Source organism: Platalea leucorodia, assembly GCF_965183815.1.
Source record: "Platalea leucorodia genome assembly, chromosome: 1".
NCBI classification, from domain to species: Eukaryota; Metazoa; Chordata; class Aves; order Pelecaniformes; family Threskiornithidae; genus Platalea; species Platalea leucorodia.
In genome coordinates this window covers 18,190,422-18,215,873 of record NC_138823.1, presented here as the reverse complement: position 1 = coordinate 18,215,873, position 25,452 = coordinate 18,190,422, and the positions used below count along the sequence as shown (strand labels likewise).

Genomic DNA, 25,452 nt, shown 5'->3' with positions numbered 1-25,452 from the left:
CAAAATCTTAAAAACACCTTCCCCTCACTCCTCCCTTCTTCCCTTCTTCCTGGGCTTAACTTTACTCCCAATTTTCTCTGTCTCCTCCCGTCTGGTGGCACAGGGGGACAGGGAATGGGCGTTGCAGTCAGTTTATCACGTGTTGTCTCTACCACTCCTTCCTCCTCAGGGGGAGGACTCCTCACACTCTTCCCCTGCTCCAGCATGGGGTCCTCCTACGGGAGACAGTCCTACATGAACATCTTCAATGTGAGTCCTTCCCACGGGCTGCACTTCTTCATGAACTCCTTCAGCATGGGTCCCTTCTGTGGGGTGCAGTCCTTCAGGAACAGACTGCTCCAGTGTGGTTCCCTCACAGGGTCACAAGTCCTGCCAGCAAACCTGCTCCAGCTTGGGCTTCTCTCTCCACGAAGCCACAGGTCCTGCCAGGAGCCTGCTCCAGTGCAGGCTTCCCATGGGGTCACAGCCTCCTTCAGGCATCCACCTGCTCCAGTGTGGGGTCCTCCATGGGCTGCAGGTGGATATCTACTCCACTCTGGGTCTCCATGGGCTGCAGGGGGACAGCCTGCTTCACCATGGTCTTCACCATGGTCTTCACCATGGGCTGCAGGGGAATCTTTGCTCTGGTGCCTGGAGCACCTCCTCCCCCTCCTTCTGCACTGACCTTGGTGTCTGCAGAGTTGTTCCTCTCACATATTCTCACTCTTCTCTTCTGGCTGCTGCTGCACAGTTTCCTCCCCCGCCCCCTCTTAAATATGTTATGCTACCACCTGGCATTGGCTCTATCGGCATAGGGGAAGCTTCTAGCAGCTTCTCACAAAAGCCACCCCTGAAGTCCCTCCCTGCTACCAAAACCTTGCCACGCAAACCCGATACAATCAATTTCAATGGAGTTTCAAAATACAACTGGCAGAATGCAGGAATCTCATTTGTCTACTAAGCAAATTTTTCAAATAGGTGAGACTGGTGGTCAGAAGGCAAAATTCAGCTCTCAAACTGTTTCTGCCAGCTCCATGTAACTGAAAGATAATCAACTGATATCATCTTTCTTACAGCTATATAAAAGTTCTGTTTTTCTTGAGCTAAATCCCACAAAAGTGGAAAGCATTGGTTACATGGTAAAAATATACTATAATATATCACAGCAACATATTTACAAACATTCATCAACTCTGAACTGTAGGAAAAAGCAATATAAGAAAAACAAGTGAAAATCACAAAGCTAAGGCACTTTTATTGAACTCTACTCTGTGACATCATATCCTAAAGAAGTTTGGGATTTGTCATCTTTGAAATAAGGCCTTGTTCATCCAGGAAAGAAAATGGTGCAGTTAGAATTAGTTACAGATATCCGCTACCCCTTTTATTATAAGATTTTTTTTTCCTTTTATTAAAATAATAGTCCTTCCATGCAAAACACTCTCCCTTTAGTGAGTGTTACAATAGATACCATTGGAAGATGTCTAAGTATCATATAAGTGGCATGAATAGACATGATTATTGCATCATTGATAAAGAAATTCATCTTTCATTACCAATAAAAAAGACCTTCCAAAAGAAGGAAACCTCTTATACACAACAACCTCCCTTACCAACTCCTCTCTAGAAAACAACATTCGTATCTCATTTTAAAATGAGGAAGAAACTTTTGACTTCCATTGCACATAGTCTACAAGTTTGAACACATTTCCAAAAGTTTGCTAGGGCCAGTTTTCCAATTTGATGCCACTGAAGTCTGGTGTTCAGTGCTATGATTGTTTTGCTGAGCTGAATTTTTCTAGAGACCACATGTCCAACAGGTTGAATGATGTAATGTTGTATATACGACATATTTCATCTGGTTTGAAAAACAGATATAACAAAAGGAAACAAACATATATTGTGACACCCAGAGTATACTTAATGCTCTATTTAAATATACATATATGGTATATATCTCTACACTCTGCTGTAAATTTGCTAATTCAAGAATACTGGTCGCCATAGAGGATGGCGTTACTATTAACCTCTATTCGCAACAATAACTTGTCACACTATTTATCCAATGTTATCAAAAACTTGAAACAATATTTATTCTGATTTATTAAATATGTTATTTTTATTAAATATATCATTGAGAAGGGCTTTGTCCTAAAAGAGAAGTTTATTAAAATTGCTTCTTCTAATTTTGTATCTGTTTCTTCCATATGACAAAGCAAGAATAATAACAGCAACTATAATAAATGAAAAACTGCTCTTACCATGACAACTGGGCAGGGCTCTGTTCCATCCAGGTCTTCCATCATCCCCCATGATACATGTTAGCGTAGAATACCCTTGAAGAACATAACCTGCATCACAGTAATATGTGACAGTTGACCCCAGTTTATAATCCATTCCAAGTCTTGTTCCATTCATTATATTTCCAGGATCAAAGCAAGACTCACGAAGCTTTGCTATAAAGGAAACAAATGCAAACACAATTCTGAATACAATCCAAAACATTACAAATGTTTTCTGGCGTTTTCTTTCTTAAGGTTTTCTTTGAGGACCCTGTAGACATGTAGACACATAATGTTCTATTTTTTTTTTTTAAGAATCCTTCAATTCTACATCAAATGTTCTCTCTCCTTCATTTTGAAGACTGGACAAATTCTGATATAATGACCAAAACCATCTCTCCTGTACTTTTCCTAGATAATTCTTATAGAGTTCCATTATGAGAACTGTTTTTTCAGAGTTCACTGTGACCAATGCTGTAGTTACATAGTTAGATGAAGTTAGATCTGTGGACAATGTTCCAGTAGATAAGACACATGCCAGTTTCAAAATCTGTAGTCTGAAAACTGGTAAGTGAAGGAAACCAATATAAAAGTAGTTTGTTACAAAATAAAAAGTATTCAAACAAGAATTTCTTCAAAATTAATACACCCCAAATGAATATTTATATCCATGCATATGATATACTGATATATTTTCATACAGGTTTTTTTTCCTCACTGGAGGACAAAGCATGAAAATATTCATTAAATTTATCTCTGTTTCTTGTTATTCATAGCTATTTCTTTCAAAATATCAAAATAAATTCAAATATATGCATATGCTTTTATCTTTGCTTCCCTCTTCCCTCTATAATCTGAATACCAGTGTGTTTAATAGCCAAGACATAAAAAACTGCACAAAAATAACCACTTGACACTTCTAATTGACAACATTACTAAGCAGAAAGAGAGAAAAGGTAAACATTTTGGAAAAATTTGCAATGTTTTTCCATGAAGGAAAAGGCAGTAAAAGTATTAGGAAATGGTAGAAACTGGAATGAAGCAGATGATTTTGTGCTATGCAGGATCGAATTCAGAGTAATTTATTTTCTTAAAAAGCAGACAGAAATTTCAGATCTTCTTCTTTCTTTACCATTTAAACGTGTTGTGGAGAAGATCAATAGTGAACACTTATTCACTTTCTGCAAGATCAGTGCCCACTTTCAAATACAGCAAAATAGATGTTTTTTTACCAGGCATATTTGCACTGTGGAACTTTCTGCTACAGGTAGGTGCGGTTGCCAAAAGACTATATGAGCTTTGAAATTCCTGGAAGGCTATTTAAGAGCTTTAAATACAAAGACAATTAATTTGATTCTGGCAGTACCCAAACTGAAGTTTCTGAAAACTTACAGATAATAGGGAGAAATTATTATATATTTGACTTTTATATAGTTTAGCCACATATCAGCTCTTGGTCACTACTAGAGACAAGCTAATGAACTAAGTAGGTGGTTGGTTTGATCCCCTAAGGCCATGTTTTATTTTGTAGCATTTCTGAGAGGAGAGAAAGAATTACGTTGCAAAACCATAAAAGTACATTTACATTTGAAAATGGAAACACAGAATAATTCTTCTGAAATTTCAACTTCACATCTTCCAAAAAACCATGAAGCTCTCCTAATGTGGTTAACAATTTATTATTATTGCATATCTAATCTACAGAGCATGCTTCTGATATGAAAAATGGTACAATAACAAGTAATAGTTACATCACATACTTAATTATTAAGAACAGGTATTTGATATCCACATTGATTCATTTAGATAGTTGTAGTGTGGTGCCTGTAACATCTGTCTCCTGTTCTGAATGGTGAGGCTTTAAAACACAGTGTGACATTACAAAAAGAAAAGCTAAAACTTTTGTAACACTCATATTCAAAACTTTGGATGGACAATCAAAACTTAAAAGATACAATTTACTAGAAAGTCTGTAAGATATCACATAGATGTTAATAATTATTATGTCAGCCAACCACACTGTCACTTGAGAAGTCTGGCAGACCTTAGGGCAAACTGAAAACTCTTTCAAATCCAAATTCTCAAATTAAAAAAAAAAAAAAAAAAAAAAAAGATCATTTAATTTAGGATTATAACTAACATTTGACAATAGCAAGAAAGCATTATTTTTTCTTCTTAATGAACTGATATTGGTATTTTTGTATTGATACACAACTGAAATTGTGAGAACACTATTCTTGAGTTTATGATAAGAAATCCATGCTTCATAATTCTAGCAGATCCTTGGATAAAGTAGAGATTAGTACTACATGAGAAATTAAAAAGAGAAAAAGATAAATCTATTATGTCTGGTGCATAAATCAAAAACTGAGGAAAGACATGATCTATCACAGCACAAATTTTCTCTAGGGAAAAATTACAGCCCTGTAATTTTCTTTTCCCCAAAGTTACAGTTGTGACAGACTCATGAAGTTGCTGACTAAACAGTAACAATGTCACTATAGAAATACAGTTTCTTAATAACTATTCTGAAAAATAAAGCCTGAAATACTTAGCACCTTCAAACTACTTTTTCAAATGTGAAGTAACTGCTAAATGAACTTGTAAAGAAAGTCAGTACACTACACTATAATATAAGAAGAATAAAGTCAGATGTGGCAAAAAGATTCATCAGGTCTAGCTGAGAACCAGTGAAAAAAGAGCAAATAAGAAGACTGTATTAGCACATTTATGAAAACAAAAGTGCTCCCAGGAGACAGGAGGAGAAGTCCTTCACCATCAATGTCATATTGCATCAGTTGAAGAACTGAAGACATTGATGATCCTTATAGCCCTTCCCCTTTCTTTCCAAAGAATACTAGAATCATTAAGCTGAAAACACAGAAGGGCTGTGGCAGGTATAGCAGAACATCAGAAAAATTTCTGGAGAGTGTGTGCACTACAATTTTAGCTGTATTATTACAAAGTCTTTTTTCTGTGGTAATATTGTTTTAATTATTTTCTGTAATAATTAGGTATGGACTAAAAATAATTTTTTCATTAGACAGTTAAGATTTGAGTTACAGTAACATTATATTCTTGGCTGTGCATACTAGGTGTAAATTCTTTTGCCCATAATAAAATTTTGCAACAAGCCTCAAGAAAAACAGCAATTACTTCTCTGATAACTTTGGCATACCATTGGTTCGACTAAGGCTTCTGAATACAGGCTGAAAACAGGTAGCAATATGTGCTGCTGCAATCTCAAGTTCAACAAGGAAGTCTCTGTTGGCTAACATATGGTAATGATGCCAAAACCTTCTAGAAAACTAGTATCTCAGTGCATGGAAAACAACATTGAAAGCCAAGAGAAGCAGGTGTTTTGTCCAGAACTTGATGACTTATGACTTCATCCCTAAGTCTCAAAGAGAACAAAGCCATAATAAGCATCTTAGAGATAATATTACAGACATACCTAACTATAACAAACATTCCATAATTATTCTCCAGAGCACTTATTAGAACTAAGCTGCTCCTCCATTATAAAATAGAAATGAAAGGAGGAAGGAAGGCAAGAACAAAACCTCACCAGAAACATGATTACGGATCAGACCTGAGACATGGGTCAGGTCTGAGATTTCTATCTGAAAAATATGGCCTGTCAATAAACTACAATTTGAGTACTACTGCCATTTAAAATAGGATTAGTTTACATATAGGACACAACTGTAGCTGGTATAATTTGTGTGAAAAAGTTAAGTTCATGGAATCAGAACAATTTAGGTTGGAAGAGGTGTAGCACAGCCCCCACACAAAACAGGGCCAATTTGATTATGTTGCTCAGGCCTTTGCCCAGTTCAGTAATGATTTCAAAGGATTCAGATGACATGATCTCAGGGCAACCAGTTCCAATGTTTGACTACCCTCAGAGTGATTTTTTTTTTTTTTCTTAATATCTAATAGATATTCCTCTTGTTGCAACTTGTGCCCATTATCTCCCATCTTATCACTATGTGCCCCTGAGAAGAGTCTGGCTCTGTCTTTTCCTTACACTCTCATTAGACAGTTGAAGCAAACTCAGTTCCCTCAGACTGTCTTTGTATGTTATATGCTCCACCCTCCTAATCATCTTGGTGACTCTCCATTCGACCGGACTTATTTCTATGTGTCAAAATCATTCCAGCACTGGTGAGCCCTTAAAAGTACTCCAGGTGTGATCCCAGAAGATCCACGGGGAAGAATCACTTGCCTGGATCTGCTGATTCCACTCTTGCTTCCAGTCTTCCACTCTCTGCCCAGAAAGCTGCTGGCATTCTTTACCACAAGGACACACTGCTGGCTCATGGTTAATTCATACACAAGGCCCTCCAGATCCTTTTCTGCAGAGCTTTACACTATCCAGTCAGCCCTCAGTCTTTACTGTTGCACAGGGTTATTCCATTGAAGATGCAGGACTTTGCATTTGCCTTTGTCAAAGGCTCCTATCAACCTGATTCTCCAGCCTCATAAGATCCCTTTGAATACCAATGCTACCTTTCAGAGTACTGACATTTCCCCCCCAAATTGGTGTTGTACACAAACTTGCTCTGTCCCATCATACAGGTCATCAATACAGAGAATACTGTCCACATTATTAATTACAATTAATACTAGCCAAGAGTCTGAGATCAGCAATCACCAAGTCAATTTTCCACCCATGTTATCATCCACTTGTCCAGCCCATATGTCATCAAATTGAGCTCTGAGGATACTGGCGGAGAGTGTATCAAAGGCCTTTCTGAAGTCAGAGTATTTAATATCCACTACTCTCTCCTTGCCTACACAGCCTTTCATCTCCTCATAGACAGTGACATGTTGGCTGAGCACAATTCCCCATGGTAAATGCATGCAGGCTATTCCTACACAGCTACTTGTTCTTTGTTTCAGAAACAGTTTCCAGGAGGATTTGCTCCATAACCTTTCCAGGGACTGAGTTTAATATGACTAGCCCTGCACTTCCCGAGGTCCTCTTCTCGCTCTTCTTCGAGGTGCATGTGACATTTATCTTTTCCATTTACCAGGAGCCACACTGACTGCCATGACCTTTCAGAGATGACAGAAAGCAGTTTTGCAGTGGCATCAGCCAGCTTCCTCAGCACTCTTGGGTGCATCTCATCTGTTCCAATGGAGATATGTAGAATTAGATGGCTTAATTACTTCCTGACTCTCTTCCTCCACTGTGGATAATGTTGCACTCCCACAAACCCTACTAGTAGGTTCAGGGAGGACTGGGGGCAAAACATACCAGTAAAAAACAAGGTAAAAAGGTATTAAGTACAGCAACCTTTTCCATTTTCTTTTCATTGGGTCTTCAGCCCCAATAGTGAGTTACCATTCCAGCAGAGCATTTGCCCTAGTCAGCTAGGGAATCACCTGCATCAAAAATTGTCATGAACACACTCCAGAGGTCCCTTGGACTGCTTACAGCAGCTATTGGAGTGGTTAAAATTCCCTGTGAGTACCAGGGCTATGTTTCTTCCAGGTAACATCTATGTTCTCTTGGCCACCTGGTCTGAGTCAGGCACCTAGAACAATATCATCTGTAGTTGGTTTCACTTTAAATCAATTCTTTACCTTACTCTGCCTTTTCCTTCCAATTTATGATATACCACACCATTAATAACTCCTCCCTGAAGTCTGCTGCTCTGCATGTTCCCTGCCCAGTCACTGCATTATAAACAAAAAAAAGACACTTGGTTCATAAAACATTCTATTAACAGTTTTCTCCTCAATAACGTAATTATTCATTTTGGCTAAATTAAATGCATGTCAGTTTTCTATTGCAGATATCATGCTTTCATTATTTGGATACTTACAATCCACTATGCAAGAAACTAACAAAAAATTGTTAAGAATCTTTACAACTGCTCTTTTGCCAACTAATAACAGTCATATCACTTTCAAATTTTAAGACATAGAATCACAGAATCATTGAATAATCCAGGTTGGAAAAGACCGTTAAGATCATCAAGTCCAACTGTCAACCTAACACTGCCAAGTCCACCACTAAACCATGTCCTCAAGCACCACATCTACCTGTCTTTTAAATACCTCCAGGGATGGAGACTCAACCACTTCCCTGGGCAGCCTGTCCCAGTGCCTGACAGCCCTTTTGGTGAAGAAGTTTTTCCTAATATCCAACCTAAACCTCCCCTGGCACAGCTTGAGGCTGTTTCCTCTCATCCTATCGCATGTTACCTGGGAGAAGAGGCTGACCCCCACCTCGCTCCAACCTCCTTTCAGGTAGTTGTAGAGAGCAATAAGGTCTCCCCTCAGCCTCCTCTTCTCCAGACTAAACAACCCCAGCTCCCTCAGCCGCTCCTCATAAGACTTGTGCTCTAGACCCTTCACCAGCTTTGTTGCCCTTCTTTGGACATGCTCCAGCACCTCAATGTCTTTCTTGTAGTGAGGGGCTCAAAACTGAACACAGTATTTGAGGTGCAGCCTCACAGTAAGTGTTCTTATGACACTCCTAAAATAAGTTAAGCAGTGCAGTGTCATATTTAGCAGATAGTCCCAGTAAAACTGAAATAATTCACTGAGTAAACTGGTCCGCTGCTTAAGGTATTTTGAGCTGTGCAAATTTAATAATCCTTAACATTTTTTAATGGGAATTAAAATAATTCCTTTTTTTTATGTCTCACTGTTCTAAGGTAGGTGTTGAAATGCATACTCCAGATATTGTGAGAAAAGCAAGAGATATAACCATCTCAGGTGAACAGGGAAAATTAGGATTAGTTTGATTCCTTTCTCAAATTTCCCCTCGCTTACATATACACACACAAACACATAATCTAATGCCTACATCCTTCCATTATTTAGATTTCCAGTCCCTTTACAAATGTGGTGAAAATCTGCATAATTTCTTTGGCATTGTGACTCCTGGAAGCAGTGAAAGGAATAAGAGATCTTTGTGGCACACAGAGTCTAGCAGTAATGTTAGAAACAGTATTCTGCCTTGATTCCAAAGTGCAGCGGTTCCCTTCTTTGTTTAAACCTAGATCAAGAATGAGAAGAGACTGGGTCCCTAATGAGTATCCTTCATACTTGGATTAGTGGATGGAAGAAACCCTTTAATTCCATGAGACAAGACTGTATTAAACAGCACAGCAGAAAAAGATTAGGCCCTTTAAAAAATCAATATATTTTCTTGTTCTTTAGAAGTTCTGCATCCCTGAACTGCTTTCTATTGCACTTCCATCTGCATTTATCATTCTTCAATTTAATTGAGAAGGAAGAAGAAATATTTTTAAGTGATGTGGAACAGTACATACACCTGGTCTCACCATCAACATGTTTGAGACCTACTTTTAACTTCTTAGGACTAGCTCATACTGTGGAGACAACTTCCATTACATCTGTAGAATCCAATGACTTTAGAAAAGTAAAAGGAGACTTTGTGGGTTTACCAAAGCAACAAATGCATCAGTCTTTCTCTTCTATACCTTTGCATTTAGTAATTACTTTCAGAATAAATAGAGAAGAAAATAAGTCTGAGGAGGTTAGGATGTATTGCCTCTATACCAGCAACATCCATATATTGTCTCTCGTTCTTTTTACAGATTGTTGGATATTTTAATATTCATTTAATATCAAATATTTCTGTTTCTTGAGCCACACAGAGGCAGTTATGAAAGCTCCTAGTGATTATGAATTTTAGAAGCCTGTATTTTCTTGTTTACTATGTGATGACCTCAGACAGATCTGTCTGAGATAGGTAGACAGCTTTACCATGGCCTATCTTACAAATGTCTAGCCAAAATACTTTTCACTTACAATATTGGTCTCCTAGATTCTAGCACATCATTTCATCTTACAGGATCTTAAATTGACATATGCCATCATGCCTTAATATATAAAGGAAAAGTAAAAACAAATTATATTCTGGAAAAAACATGTATATATGCTTTTGAGTTTTGCCACTGCATCATTATGTTTGAAAGATGTAAACTGTTGTCTTTTTTTCTTTGGAATCATGCATTTAACATTATCATGTATCAGCTAAATGAAATCATACTAGAAACTTTATCTTAAATTAATACCCTTATAACATTATATTTTGTATGTATGGGTAATACCCATTATCATACTCTTAGGGAAAATCCAAACATTACCAGGCAGAAAACTATGAGAAATTAAAACAGATTAAAATTTACACTCATGCATTGGACTTTTTTAATAGAAAAGAAAAAAAATTTTATTTACCTTTGTACTCCAGGTGAAATCCAGTAAAACTAACAGATCCATCACTCCGAAAAGCCAGATGCATGGTATTTGAACTGCTTTCTATCCTCTCTGGCAGCTTGCTATCTTGAAAGCTTCCAATCAGTGGGCTATTACCATCTGGCCCATCATAGATATAAAGAAAATCATAATTTGGTTCTATACTGAAACTGTAGAACAAAAAAGAGAAATATTAGACAGAATATGCTTTGCCTAACATTTTCACTCTTATTAACTTAAATAAATGTTTACTATCACTGTTTTCATAAAAGTAAAAAAAACCCTCTACTGTCAGATGGTTTGTAGAAGTGTTTTATTAGAAAACAAGAGAAATACTATATTTATTGGTTCTCTGCTTAGAAATAATATTTTGCTTCTAGCCAGAAAAAAAAAAAGGTAAACTTTTTAAATAGAAAAAAATCAATAACAATATTTCTAAAGCTTTAGAGAAATAAACAACCTAGATCTACTGGAACCCTTCGCAGAAATGCTTTATGATATAATGCAGTCAGCTGCAGAGTAGAGCGTACACAGCTTCCAGTCAGACTGAACACTTTCACACAGCCAGGGCATGATCTTCTAGTAACCCTAAGAGCAAGAAGCATTTTGCCTATAATGAGTTTAAATGAAAAGGTGTAGTATTGAAACCTCATCTTTTCTTTTTAACTTAATTTTACTTATTTTTTAAAATTTAATTAAATTACTTAATTATGTAACTACAGTTAATTAACTAATTAGTTAATTTTGAACTTAATTTTAGTTAAGGGCAGAGAGTTGACCAAATTTACTTATAAGATTATCATTGTACAAAAAAAGTTTAAAAAAAAGATTGTTAGTAAAAGAATGGAAATCCAACCAATAGAATTATTTTGTTTCTACTTGACGCTTGCTCCTGATTAAAATATATGTAGGCATTGAAGAACTGATACAGCTCCTTCAGCGAAAATCTTTTTTAACTTTTGTATTATTTTAAAAATATTTCCTTACAAAAGAAATGAAAAAATCGAATGTCAACAGCTTCAATTTTTAAAGTTCCATAGTTTATCTTGAGTTTAAAAGGGTTAGTTGGAGTAAGTCCCACTCAAAAGCATATTTAACAGTACTCTTTGGAGCATCCAGAGTTTGGTTTATACAGGAAGGGTTTTTTTCTCACTCTGGAACAGTCTGTGTGTCATAAGTGAGGCAAGTCTCAGTGAGCATGCAATCTACATAGACCAAGACTAAGCTTGCCAGCTTCCGTCAAGAATCATAGCAGTTGTCCAGATTTTAAGAGCAACTTGGCAATATTTGGGATCTATAAACTGTTCACATACTATACTGAGTCACACTGTAAAATATTGTTTTTATTCTAAGATGGAGGATGTCATATTTAAATGTACAATACAGAGAGCAGAATATTCTTAAATATTTTGAGCTCAAGATATTTCACCAAACTAAAAAAAAGGTGCTACTGCACAGTAGAAAGTTGCTTAGCAACTTACAGCATTCTGAAATCACAAAAAAAATAGTTAAATTGTTAATTATGTAAATATAATTGAGTGATTAATTTGCTTGGAAGGGATTCTTCAAAACACATAATATATCACTGAGCACCGAGAATAGACAACTATATAACCTACATCATTAAACAAGTCATCACATTACCACTGATCAGAACAATAAAGCCACTATATAACATCCAGCAGAAGAAGGACTTAAATTTGATGGGACATTACAAGTACAATTTTTAACTTTTCTGTGACATCCTCATATGCCCCAGTTGGGATGCATATTTTTCACGCATAAAATGTATATTAATTCACTTTATGTATTACATACAATGCAGACAACAAAAGTTCCTCTGTGGATTCTACTAAGCTCAATTTAATCTTGCACTGTGATAAACAAAAATGCTAAACCAATTTCATTTAATAACCAGAACAAGAGGAAGTATCTTGTTGAAGTATCCTGAAATAATACAGACTAATAAAACTAAATTTAAAGACTACTTTTGAAATTTTGCTTAAATAGCAGGTGTGTCTCATAAAATATGATGACTCAATAGGCTTCATCATTAAAGACCATCCTCCTGGGCTGGGGACAATTCAGTGAGTTACTCCATGCTGCCTTCTCAGGAAGAGAAGTACCATGTACTTCCACATTAATCAGTGTAAACTGAGAGTGCTTTTGATTGAACAGGAGCAATGAGCTCCCAAACTCCACCTCTATGTGTATTGAATACTCTCATGCATTTGTTGTGACTGCTAACAAAGATAACAATTACAAATCACTTTGACAGTTATATTAAGTATACATACGTTACCCTACACAGCTTGGAACAACTGCCAATAATAAAGTTACAAACATGACTTTAAAAATTATGAGCAAGTAGCACTTTACCTGATAAATGCTAATGATATTACATAATCATTATTAACAGTGATAGTCCAGTCACAATCTCTGCTGTGGGGATAAGGATGAGGGAAGTTTGGTGAAAGTATAAAACCTGATGAACCAGTCAAGTTTCCTCCACAGGGAGCTGTGAAAAAAATAAACTGGAATTGAGGAAAGAAGGTAAGAGAAAAAGAAGCAAGTACCAGCAATCTGTTCACTGACATTTAATGTCCTCCAACAGTTAAACAAGAAACAAGTGAAGAGTTTACAAAGCTTTAACAGAAAAAAAAAAAGTATTCACATTTCTCCTTAGACAAACACTAATACTACTAGGTGAAGCACTTGTTTTTGAACTCTGTGTCCTTTTATTTGCCTGCATAATATTATGTCAAGGCTTTTCTGAAAATACTGGGAACTTGAAAAATGCTCTGGCTGCAGACATAAAAAAAAAAACTTGAATGGTTAAGATTTCCACTTTCTACTTCTTCTTAAAGGCATTGTAAAAGAAGCTTCTTAGGTTATGAAATATGATCTACTTACACTGATAATGCAACTACCTGCATTTTCACCAGACAGCGCTGATTAGTAATTCAGATCAAGACGGATATAATAAAAACGAAATTCAACAAAATCATTCTAGTAATTGCAGTTTTCAAGCTCAGAAATAAACATCTTCCAAGCAGATGCAGAACACAACAAACACATTTCCGTGTGTGACTTTGAGGTTTCTAAATGTTACGTGTATGTGGTCCAGAAATGTAAATACTTAAGAAAAAAATGAAAGTATCACTGCTCTCATGAAGTTTTGTATTTCAGCATTCTTTAACTGAGAATTCATGTAAGAACAAGAGAATAAGCATGTTTTGTAAAGACCTTTTTTGAAAGTACTTCCAAAATTTTATTCAAAAGATTCTAGATAAGATTTATAAAGACTAATAATTTTGCAAAATTCAATTCTACAAAGTCATCATCTGCAGTACCAGGGAACGAAGTTGATTCCTGAGGTCTTCTGTAACAGAGATTCTGTGACCTCAAAGGTTACTTAAATCACTTATAGAATCATAGAATCTTTTAGGTTGGAAAAGACCCTTAAGATCATCAAATCCAACTGTTAACCTATCACTGCCAAGTCCACCACTAAACCATGTCCCTAAGCACCACATCTTCACGGCTTTTAAACACCTCAAGGGATGGGGACTCAAACACTTCCCTGGGCAGCATGTTGCAGTGCCTGACAACACTTTCAGTAAAGAAATTTTTCCTAATATCCAATCTAAATCTCCCTTGGCACAACTGAGGACATTTCCTCTTGCCCTATCGCATGTTACCTGGGAGAAGAGACCAGCCCCCACCTCACTACAACCTCCTTTCAGGTAGTTGTAGAGAGCAATAAGGTCTCCCCTCAGCCTCCTCTTCTCCACACTAAACAACCCCAGCTCCCTCAGCCACTCCTCGTAAGACTTGTGCTCTAGACCCTTCACCAGCTTCACTGCCCTTCTTTGGACATGCTCCAGCACCTCAATTGTACTACCTTCTTGTAGTGAGGGGCCCAAAATTGAACAGAATATTCGAGGTGCAGCCTCACCAGTGCTGAGTATAGGGGCACTAACACCTCCCTGGTCCTGCTGGCCACACTATTTCTGATGTAAGCCAGGATGCCTTTGGCCGTCTTGGCTGCCTGAGCACACTGCTGGCTCATGTTCAGGTGGCTGTCAACCAACACCCCCAGGTCCTTTTCTGCCAGGCAGCTCTCCAGCCACTCTTCCCCAAGCCTGTAGTGTTGCATGGGGTTGTTGTGACCCAAGTGCAGGACCCGGCACTTAGCCTCGTTGAACCTCATACAGTTGGCTTCGGCCCAACAATCCAGCCTGTCCAGATCCCTCTGTAGGGCCTTCCTACCCTCCAGCAGATCGACACTCCTGACCAACTTGGAGTCATCTGCAAACTTACTGAGGGTGCACTCAGTCCCCTCTTCCAAATCATTGATAAAGATATTAAACAGGACTGGCCCCAATACTGAGCCCTGGGGAACACCACTTGTGACCAGCCGCTGACTGGATTGAACTCCATTCACCACACCTCTTTGGGCCTGGCCATCCAGCCAGTTTTTTACCCAGCAGACAGTACGCCCATCCAAAGCGTGAGCAGACAGTTTCTCCAGGACAACACTGTGCAAAATGGTGTCAAAGACTTTACCAAAGTCTAGGTAGACAACATCCGCAGCCTTTCCCTCATCCACTAAGCGGGTCACCCTCTCATAGAAGGACATCAGGTTAGTGAAGCACGACCTGCCTTTCATAAACCCATGCTGACTGGGCCTGATCCCCTGGTTGTCCCATATGTGCTGTGTGATGCCATTCAAGATGATCTGTACAGATCAAGATGATATGTACAGATATAAATCGACGGAGTGGGAAATATGCACAGTGTTTTCTAATGTCATGAGAAATTAATCACAAGTCATTTAGGAATTGAAGCAGTGCAAGTAAAAAAATTAAGTAGATTAACGTATCCACAGTTACAATACATATGGATATAATCTTTCTATATTTTTCATATTTTTCTTACATTAAAACAGAGCAATGGATAGCTAAATTGCCTCGAAAACAAATACAAAATTAGAATCTTCCATTATATTTTGGTACTGTAAGTGGTAATTAATTCCAAAATCACCATTTTGTGTAAAAACACTTAGAAGCTGAAACACCACCTTGTTCTAGGAACAAATAAATATTATAAATCAACAATATTAGCAAATGTATATAATAATTTTTCCAGACCTAGCACAGTTTTTTTGCTCCTCTTAATAATCACCAAATACAAATTTTATCACGATAGCATTTTCTCAGAGATTTTCAGTTGCTAGAGAATGTACCATTAGCTAAAAGGGAACAGGCTGGAGAAGTTTCATTTAGTACAAAACATTTACTTAGTTTTACAATAAGGATAATAAAGGCAATTTCTTTGTCTTCACAAGATGACAATTTGTATTGTTTCTAATCAGAAACATCTTCTGTTTAAAGTTCTTTTGTTACAAATCTGAAAAAAAACCCATGAGATTATTACAAAACAATATGCTTCCTTTAACTGTAAAAGAGGTCACTGTAACCTATCTTGCTTGACTAAAAGTTTGTACAGAAGTGTCTTGAACTGTGAGGCTATATGGAATGTAAAGGCTGCTTATCACCTGGAACTAGTGTTTTTTTAGTATTACCCTGTACATTCATGTTCTTGAAGTACTTTAATTGTTCAGGCTCCACTATCTGTGTATCTCAAGAATGAAAATTTAAAGAGTACCAAAGAGGTACATTAAGGTTATTCACTGTAACCAAGCTTCACTGAAATGACCCTTAAACTGTATCAGTCACGATATTTTCTGAAGCACCCTGAACTTACATATGATGATACAAAGATGTTAACTCAAACTGTTATGTCCTTGTTCCAGGCTACTTTCTGCCAATGTCTGCATTCATGATACTTTCCTGATGTAGTCTTGATTTAGTTTAGTTCTCTGTTAAGTTCATTAATAGAATATTTGCATATTAGTATCTTCTTTCTTAACTACTTACTCTTTCTTTTAAACATATTAGTAGTTACTTTTTCTGTTACAGTGAGACTGGTTCTTTCATTTAATTCTTCCCAAGGTCTAGCTAATAATCAAGAAGACTCTCCAGGGAATAAATGGAATGTACACAATGTTGGATAGTCAAAATATATTCTATTTCAAGCTATACAATTAACAGCAGTAAACAAAAACCATTAATCTTCAACTTTGTAAAATATGTCCCAGGTAGAATTTTCTTCAGATATAGCAGTTTCAGATTATTTTATTTTTTAATTCATTAGATAGTAAGCTGAGAAAATCAACATCATCTAGTGAAAAATGTTATTAGACAATGTTGCTTTCTCCAGTTACTATCTTCTCTAAAGTTGTTTAAAGACTTAATTTCTCTGTGTGCGTGAATTAAATTCTGTGTGTTTCAGAATTCATAATTTTCTGAATTTAATGTGTTCAACATTATTATTAGGTGTCATAACTTTGTTTTTAAGTGAGGGCAGACCAGCTCTGAAAACAAAGTTTAAAGGACACTTATCTTTTATAGTATTAGACATAAGATCTAAGACTGAACAAATATAATAGCCCATCTAGAAAGAAAGGCAAATGTCAATACACTATGAAAAAAGTGGTTTTAATGTATTACACAATGAAAACTAGATGTAGGTTATGTCAACCTGTCTTTATAAACCTCTGTGTAGACACAGTGGTAAGCAAGCACTGTGCCAGACATTATATAATGAGATATTAAATACAGAATCATAGAATCATAGAATGGTTTGGGTTGGAAGGGACCTTTAAAGATCATCTAGCCCAACCCCCCTGCCATGAGCAGGGACATCTTCAACTAGATCAGGTTGCTCAGAGCCCCGTCCAACCCAACCTTGAATGTTTCCAGGGATGTGACATCTACAGCCTCTCTGGGCAACCTGTTCCAGTGCTTCACCACCCTCATTATAAAAAATTTCTTCCTTATATCTAGTCTGAGGATATATTTAAATAATCATAATTAAATATGTAGAGTAAGCCTTGTACAGTTTTAATTTGCAGGCATGGAAACAACATAAGTGAATATATTACAAATTTGGAAAAAAATTGATGAACTTCAGAGTGTACTGAACTACAACAGACAATTTTGAAATCTTTGGGCTCCAAGCCAAGGTTTGCAAACCTTGCTTTAGTCTATTAGCAGCTCATATTCCGCAAAAATGTATCATTATAGGAAATCAATATAAAATAACTTCGTGCCTGATATTTTACCAATAAATCATCATAATAAGCATTCTTGCTACTCTATGTACAGTAGGCAGTTAAGAAAACAAGTGAATGCATACTTACACATGTACTAAGAACAGAATGACAGTGCAGCACCTACATTTAATCTGTTTAATAATATCATCAACTCAGTATTGATAATCATTAAAACTCCTAGCTCTGCTTTACAATAGGGTAATTATTTTTCAGTTGAAAAAATATTTTTAAACCAGAAATATCTAGTGGGGCCAGCATGATACAATATATTCATTACAAAGTGTGTTCCTAGAGCTCTGTCATTCCTTTTACTTTTTCCTTTAAACGCCCACAGATGTTCAATTATTACCAAATACATATTTAGGCATATAAAAATAAAGAGATGAGCAATAAAATATTTCTTTTCTGCAGTCTTCCAGTAAATAGTGTAAACAGTTCTTGTCCTCAAGCCCATAAACTCACACTGCACAGGAAGGCATAGTAAGCAGATTAAGAACACAGAAAATAACTTTATTGGGTTTCCATGGCAAGGTTTTGGTAGTGGGGCGGCTATAAGGGTGGCTTCTATGAAAAGCTGCTAGAAGCTTCCCCTATGCCGATAGAGCCAATGCCAGGTGGCTCCAAGACGCACCCACCGCTGGCCAAGACTGAGCCAATCATCACCGACGGTGGTAGCACCTCTCGCATAACAAATTTAAGAGGGTGGGGGGCGGAAAACTGTGCAGCAGCAGCCAGAAGAGAAGAGTGAGAATATGTGAGAGGAACAACTCTGCAGACACCAAGGTCAGTGCAGAAGGAGGGGGAGGAGGTGCTCCAGGCACCAGAGCAAAGATTCCCCTGCAGCCCATGGTGAAGACCATGGTGAAGACCATGGTGAAGCAGGCTGTCCCCCTGCAGCCCATGGAGACCCAGAGTGGAGTAGATATCCACCTGCAGCCCATGGAGGACCCCACACTGGAGCAGGTGGATGCCTGAAGGAGGCTGTGACCCCATGGGAAGCCTGCACTGGAGCAGGCTCCTGGCAGGACCTGTGGCTTCGTGGAGAGAGAAGCCCAAGCTGGAGCAAGTTTGCTGGCAGGACTTGTGACCCTGTGAGGGAACCACACTGGAGCAGTCTGTTCCTGAAGGACTGCACCCCACAGAAGGGACCCATGCTGAAGGAGTTCATGAAGAAGTGCAGCCCGTGGGAAGGACTCACATTGAAGATGTTCATGTAGGACTGTCTCCCGTAGGAGGACCCCATGCTGGAGCAGGGGAAGAGTGTGAGGAGTCCTCCCCCTGAGGAGGAAGGAGTGGTAGAGACAACACGTGATAAACTGACTGCAACGCCCATTCCCTGTCCCCCTGTGCCACCAGACGGGAGGAGACAGAGAAAATTGGGAGTAAAGTTAAGCCCAGGAAGAAGGGAAGAAGGGAGGAGTGAGGGGAAGGTGTTTTTAAGATTTTGTTTTGTTTCTCATTCCCCTACTCTGATTTGATTGGTAATAAATTAAATTAATTTTCCCCAAGTTTAGTCTGTTTTGCCTGTGATGGTAATTACTGAGTGATCTCCTGTCCTTATTTTGACCCACAAGCTTTTCATTATATTTTCTCTCCTCTAGCTAGCTGAGGAGGGGACTGATAGAGTGGCTTTGGTGGGCACCTGGCATCCAGCCAAGGTCAACCCACAATAACACTTTGATGTGGTAAGTAGAATAGCCACAGGTCAGTACTGTAATATGTTTGCAAATACCTGTCTGTAGACATGGGGGGGGGTTGCGCTCATGCATACACAAATATGATGCAGATTTTATTTTGTAACACCTAAGATCAAGTTAAGTTTATTAAAGGCAAGAGAGTATCTGAAAACTATACAAGTGCTCCTAGCAGTTGCGGTCTCTGGCTAGTTCCTCCCTGCAATGTTTGCCTAAGACCAGACCACCAGGGATAGCAAAGGAGGAAGAATACCTTTGTGGAGCTCATGTTCTCACAGTTGAAGTGCCCATGCTAGACCACTCTGGGCCCAAGGGCTCCTGTCTGATTATTTTAAGTTCACTTGTTTCACCTCCATCCTTTTAGACACTCCTTTCAGGCAGTTCTGCTTTGGACAGTAAGCATGACATCTCATAATGATGTGACTCAGGATAATACCACTGCAGCTGGCCTATGCAATATTTTTCGACTTGTACTTCCTTGATGTGGTCTATTTTCCTTCTTTTCTGCATCATCAAACTTGCAGATCCTGTTTAACAGGTTACCTATCACAACCCTTAGGGAATTTCAGGTCAGCAGCTGCTGTCCTCTGAGACAAAATCTTCTATCATTCAACATCATAATATCACATTTGACTGCATTAAAGAACATACTGGAAATGAGTGGCATTACATTATTTGCTGAACTAGCCAGATGGGAAACCCCCTGATTATTTATCACTGTACCTCTACAGCAGGTTTTAGAAGTGATGGTTTAGCTATTTTCTAGATCAATAATAATAATGATTAGAGTTGCCTCAGAAAAGTTTATTGTAAGGCTACTATCTACTAGAGACTTTTGTAATTTCTTATTACTTTTCATGATGATTCAGTTAACCATGTTAAATGCTTTCCAAATCCATGTAATACGAGCTATGTTAATCAGAACCATCGGCTGGGGCTGCACGGCTAGAAGGCGCGTCCCCTGGGTAGTGGATAGGGGATCCCTCTCTGGAGGGTGCACCGGATAAAATTGAAGAAGGTGCCGTGAACCAACGCAGCCTAAGGGAAGGCCACCCTGACAGAAAAACCACTGGCCCTCCAAGTCATGGGGGCTGGGCAGGAGGCCAACTACCTCCTCCCGGGAAAAAAAAAAAAAAAAAAAAGTTGCAGAAACGACGAGCATCAACTCGGAGATGGAGAAAATCAGTAATGAAGTGAGGAGGAGGAGGAGATGGAACTGGATCGGTCATGTCTTGAGGAAAAAACCAACAGAAGACTGCACTGTGGCCCTTGGGACTCCAGAGCACGCAGCCGCAGACCGATCGAAGTGGAAGAACGATGTTTGCGCCTTGTGTGCCTCCTGGCACTGAGAGAATTCAGATCAGATCAGATGTTAATCAGAATAGCATTAGAGACTGAGACAATATTTCCAGAAATAAATGGTACATTATAATTTTTACTAATGAAAATTTTCTTCTTTCTAAAATAATGAAGACTGCCAGAGAAATTAGGCTACAATCTTCTTATTCTTTACTGTTGCATCCTACTTTAGGCCTTGCATAATTTTACCTGATCTATAAATTTACTAGGTCATCTACCTGATATTTTGTACGTCCAAGCATATGAACTTTAACCAAATCCTCCACACTTATTACCATTTTTTAAGTTTTAAGGCAAAGTTAATAGTGTCGTTGATATTGACTTTCTTGCTTTCTCTGTCACAGGTCCTCAAATTGTAAATGATATGTCCTTGAGAGGGAAAGGATGAGAACTACTATACTGAAAACTACAGAGGAAAGATTCTGGTAACGTCCATCTGAGCTTTATATAGAATAATTTATCAGATGTTCAGTACTTGTATGCATTTGTTCTTCAAAGAAAGTTTGTAGAGCAGTGTGATTCATTACACCGGAATTTCAAAATTTAGGAAAGCATTATTTGATTTTTTCTGCATACCTATACAGACAGGTGGGTTGGGCTGCCAGAAGTACCGATTTTCTACCTGAATGCAGGTTATTCTCTCATCTCCTTGCAGTTCATAGCCAGGGTCACACTGAAAAATAACAGTGTCTCCAGGTTCTCTTCCATCCCCATTTCTAGTTCCATTCATGGGGACACCAGGATCGCGGCAGGCAGTAGCTACAGAACCTAGCAGAGATGGGAAAAAATAAAATAATTTTTTTTAAAAGTCAGCTTTTCAATCCGTTTTTGCCCCGTTACATTTTTCTAATCAAGAAGTTCTGCAAATCTAAAATTTTTCTACTCACTTCTAAAATTTTGAGAAATCATTCAACAATCTGATGCTTTTATTCTATTATTTTTTGCCGCCTGCTTTAATTATTTAAAGTGTCTCATTTTTCATTTAGTCTTTTTTTGGAAAAAATTCTGTGGAGCATTGCAATATGTAAAAAGGAAAGTAGGAGATTTCCTAGTACCCTGGACACTCAACATTTCTAACTTAGAGGAATTTTTAATATGAATAATGGAAAGAACAGGTAAAGAACTTCAAGTTGTCCAGTAAGCTATGCTTGTACGCATCTTCAATTCTCCACAATTCTATAGTTCTTAAACGTGTGTATGGTGTAACATTTAGTAGCAAATTTGGAAGTGAATTTCATTGATCACTCATATCTGTACCCTTGCACATGACATATCCACCATGCTAGGATTTTGTAATAATATTAAAGAAATCACCTACACAAAAAATACACATGGACTTAGTCTGAGATAATATACAGCTACACATAATGCATAAGTACAGATTATTACCAAGACTGCACACACAATCTCAATGACTACAAGAGAAGTACGAAAGATTTATATTTTCCCCAGATTTAACATATTATGATCAACATATTATTTAATATATTATGCATCAAAGTATGTAAGCTTATGTGAAAAGTAAGCACATCAATGTTTATTTAAATAAATATTTCCTACTTACATTATAGAACTGCAACATTATATGTATTACAAATAAATAACAAGTGTCAGAGTTGCTTGTGGAACTACTCCCACTGAGCTGAGCAATCTGTGTAACATAAACACAAAGTGGCAGTACTAAGATTTAATTCAAATACCCTCTTTCTGGGGAGCTAATACCAGCAGACAGCAATGTATTAATCTGAAATGTGCATGGTTTATGTATTTACTGTTTTTGAAGAAGAAATCTTGGTCTAAATATGTTATTTCCCTAAAAAACCCCAAGTATCTTGCTTTCCAAGACATAGTTAATAAAAAATAAAAGAATTAGCTCTGTAAAGTTATGGGGCTTTTAATGGGGTTGTTTTTCCACATAAGAAGTGCTGAGTACAGGGAAAAAAACACACACACACACAAAAAAAAACCACACAAAAAGTCATCTATGACCAGAAATTAGGGAAATTTTTCCTCTGTATTCCTCAAAGATGAAATAAATATTTCTTTAAAGTATTAACTATTGCATAATAAATGAAAGTTTTTTTTTTTATATATTATCATGCAGGTTTTTATAATTTCTGCTTTAGACACAATGATCAGGACTCCTGTTTACACCTTTAAATAAGCTGCTGGTTTTTAATTTAGAAAAAAATATTACTAAAATATGGAATTACTAAATTTCACTGCACTATACTAGCAGATCTTGCAATTGTTTCATGCAAGAGAATAAGATACTGGAACTAGACCACAGAGGAGTGAAATTTCATCAAATATGAAAAGATTCATAACATTAATGTAGATCAGAAGTAAAAAAGAAATCCTTAAGATAAACTTAGACTAAAGCAAGTAGTAAAACCAGTCATATATTAATCTGCATTCCTCCCTGCTGAGAACACAGAACACACTGTATCTTTTGATTAGTGTTGGCCAGTCAGAGCAGTCCATATTGGAGAGAAACTCTGTTCTGCCTACTTAAATACTACGTGCCTTGAATTTTGCCATAAACAAGAGTAACACTCCTGTGCCTTATTTAAAACATACTGAAATTAATTCTAGAAGAATGGGGGCTGATACTTACACGGAATTTGCAATCAGTCTTGAAGTGCTCAAGAGAGAAAGTTGTTGCTATAAAATTTATTAGCTGTACATCGTATTGTTCTTACTAGACAGTATCATTCTGCAAAATAATTGTATATGACTGAAAAAGAAGGTAAAGGGCCACCCAGATCTATTTGGAATTCCTGATACATAATGCTTGGGGTTTTTTAATCACTTAGTAATAATTATGCAAGTTAACTTTAGAATATGAGATATGTATGCCAAACTGATAACCTTCTCCTTATTTGCCATCTATAGTAGCCTTCTTGCATACTTACATGTTTGTACAACCTACTTCTTGCTCTTCTTATCCAGAAAAATTTTTCCAAAGGGGTTGTGTTGTCTCCAACCTTGGAGACAGTCAAAGCCCTAAGCAGTCTGATCTGTTGAACATTTTTGTGACCAAGGAGTTGGACTAGAGGTCTCCAGAGGTCCTTTTCAACCTAAACTATTCTATGGCTGTTTTTTAACTTTGCAAATTCATATTAAATACACACAGACTTCATTTAAAAATAAAAAGACTGTTTTAAGGCTGATTTTTGCATTACAATGTTGAAATGTAAAAGACAGGTTCTCTGCTCCCACAATGGAAGTAGAGAAATCACTATTAAGTCTGGATTTTAGGCATTTAAGTACTCATTTTCTAAAAGTCTAATTCTCATTTTTCAGGGTTTGTTCAGCAATTTGCAAGGCTCTATTAAAAGCATCAATTCTGATTGAAGGATTTCTGAAACAGTCTGACAGATAAGGTGAGCTACTATTTTAGAACCAACTATGAATGTCATATAGAAATTTTCAATAGGCTGATAAAAAATAAATTAATGTATTCTCAATGAATAAAATGTAAGGAAGGGAAAGAACCTAGCATGCCATTAAAAGCACTAAGATTCATGAAACTATATATTTATTTTTACTTTCTCATAAATAAATAACAATTTTGTTTTGATTTGTCTAAAATCTATGGGAAATTTTGCTTTTATGTTCTCTGCTAAAGTGCTACTTTAAGGAGACATTTTAAGAAAGAGAGAAAAAAATCTCCATAATATTGCTGCCACATGATATGAGATTTATTTATTTGCGTAGTTGTGTGACATTGTCTTCAATATCATCATCAAGATAATAAACCAGTGCAGTAATGATTTCCTAGTGCAAGTACACTGTAGAGCTACAAAGCTACTAACCTAGAATTGCCAGTAGAATTTGTCCCACAGTCTTTGGGAATGTGATTGGGTAAATTTAGTAAAATCCTTGGGTAGGTATGCATATTGGACAAGCCAAACATAGATAAGTTTTTGACATATGGCTTGGTCTAAATTTTTAATTTATATTTATATAAGAATCTCCAATATTTTGTTGCTGTTGTTGAGAGCAAGCATTCCAATCGGTTTTGTATCTCTCACCTCCATTTCAAAATATACACATACCTCTACAGAGCATTTCCACAAATGTAACTAACAGATTTAGATACAAAATTTCAGCTGTCATTTTAATTTAATTGTCATTTAAAATGTTAGTAGAGGCTTATATATATAAATGTTGGTAGAGGTCCATTTATATCTATCTATCTATCTATCTATCTATCTATCTATCTATTTATTTATTTATTTTTCTTACCTGTTCCCATATTTTGTTGTGGAAATAACTGAGCATTATAGAATTCCTAAAAAAGACCATTTTCATCTTCATTTTTTTCCTTCTTATTAATTTTAAAAAGAATAGACTAGGAGAAGTATCCAAACACAGTTCCAAACTTATAGTGAGATTGAAGCCTAAATTATTCTTTTACAGTATTTCTGAAAATCACATATGTTTCTTTGTAAACATGTGTCTAAATTCAACTTGCTTAATTAGGAGTGGGATTAATTTAACTTAATTTTGGCCATGTGAAAGTTAGGTGTCTTATTAATGGGCTCATTTGCCAGATTTCCTCTACAGTCAATATCACAAGGGAGAAACACCTGCTTCTGTCTTAGACACTTAATAGTGTCATGTGATGGAATGGGAGGAAACATTGTCCTGGTACATCAGTCTTTTTCCATTGAGAGAAAAATCCTGTATGAATAATTTATATTAGACATGT

The 25,452-nt window shown here is 37.0% G+C and overlaps 1 protein-coding gene across 1 annotated transcript in view; it reads right to left on the bottom strand.

Annotated features, from left to right (window-relative positions):
* Window positions 1–25,452, bottom strand: part of CSMD3 (CUB and Sushi multiple domains 3) — a gene marked incomplete at both ends in the record, with an annotated part of 751,074 nt that overhangs the window by 203,380 nt on the left and 522,242 nt on the right. Inside the window, 4 exons of the mRNA XM_082307341.1 lie at window positions 2,241–2,435; window positions 10,485–10,672; window positions 12,882–13,020; window positions 21,312–21,503. Coding sequence (XP_082163467.1) covers window positions 2,241–2,435; window positions 10,485–10,672; window positions 12,882–13,020; window positions 21,312–21,503 — 714 coding nt within the window. The remainder of the gene's footprint in view (window positions 1–2,240; window positions 2,436–10,484; window positions 10,673–12,881; window positions 13,021–21,311; window positions 21,504–25,452) is intronic.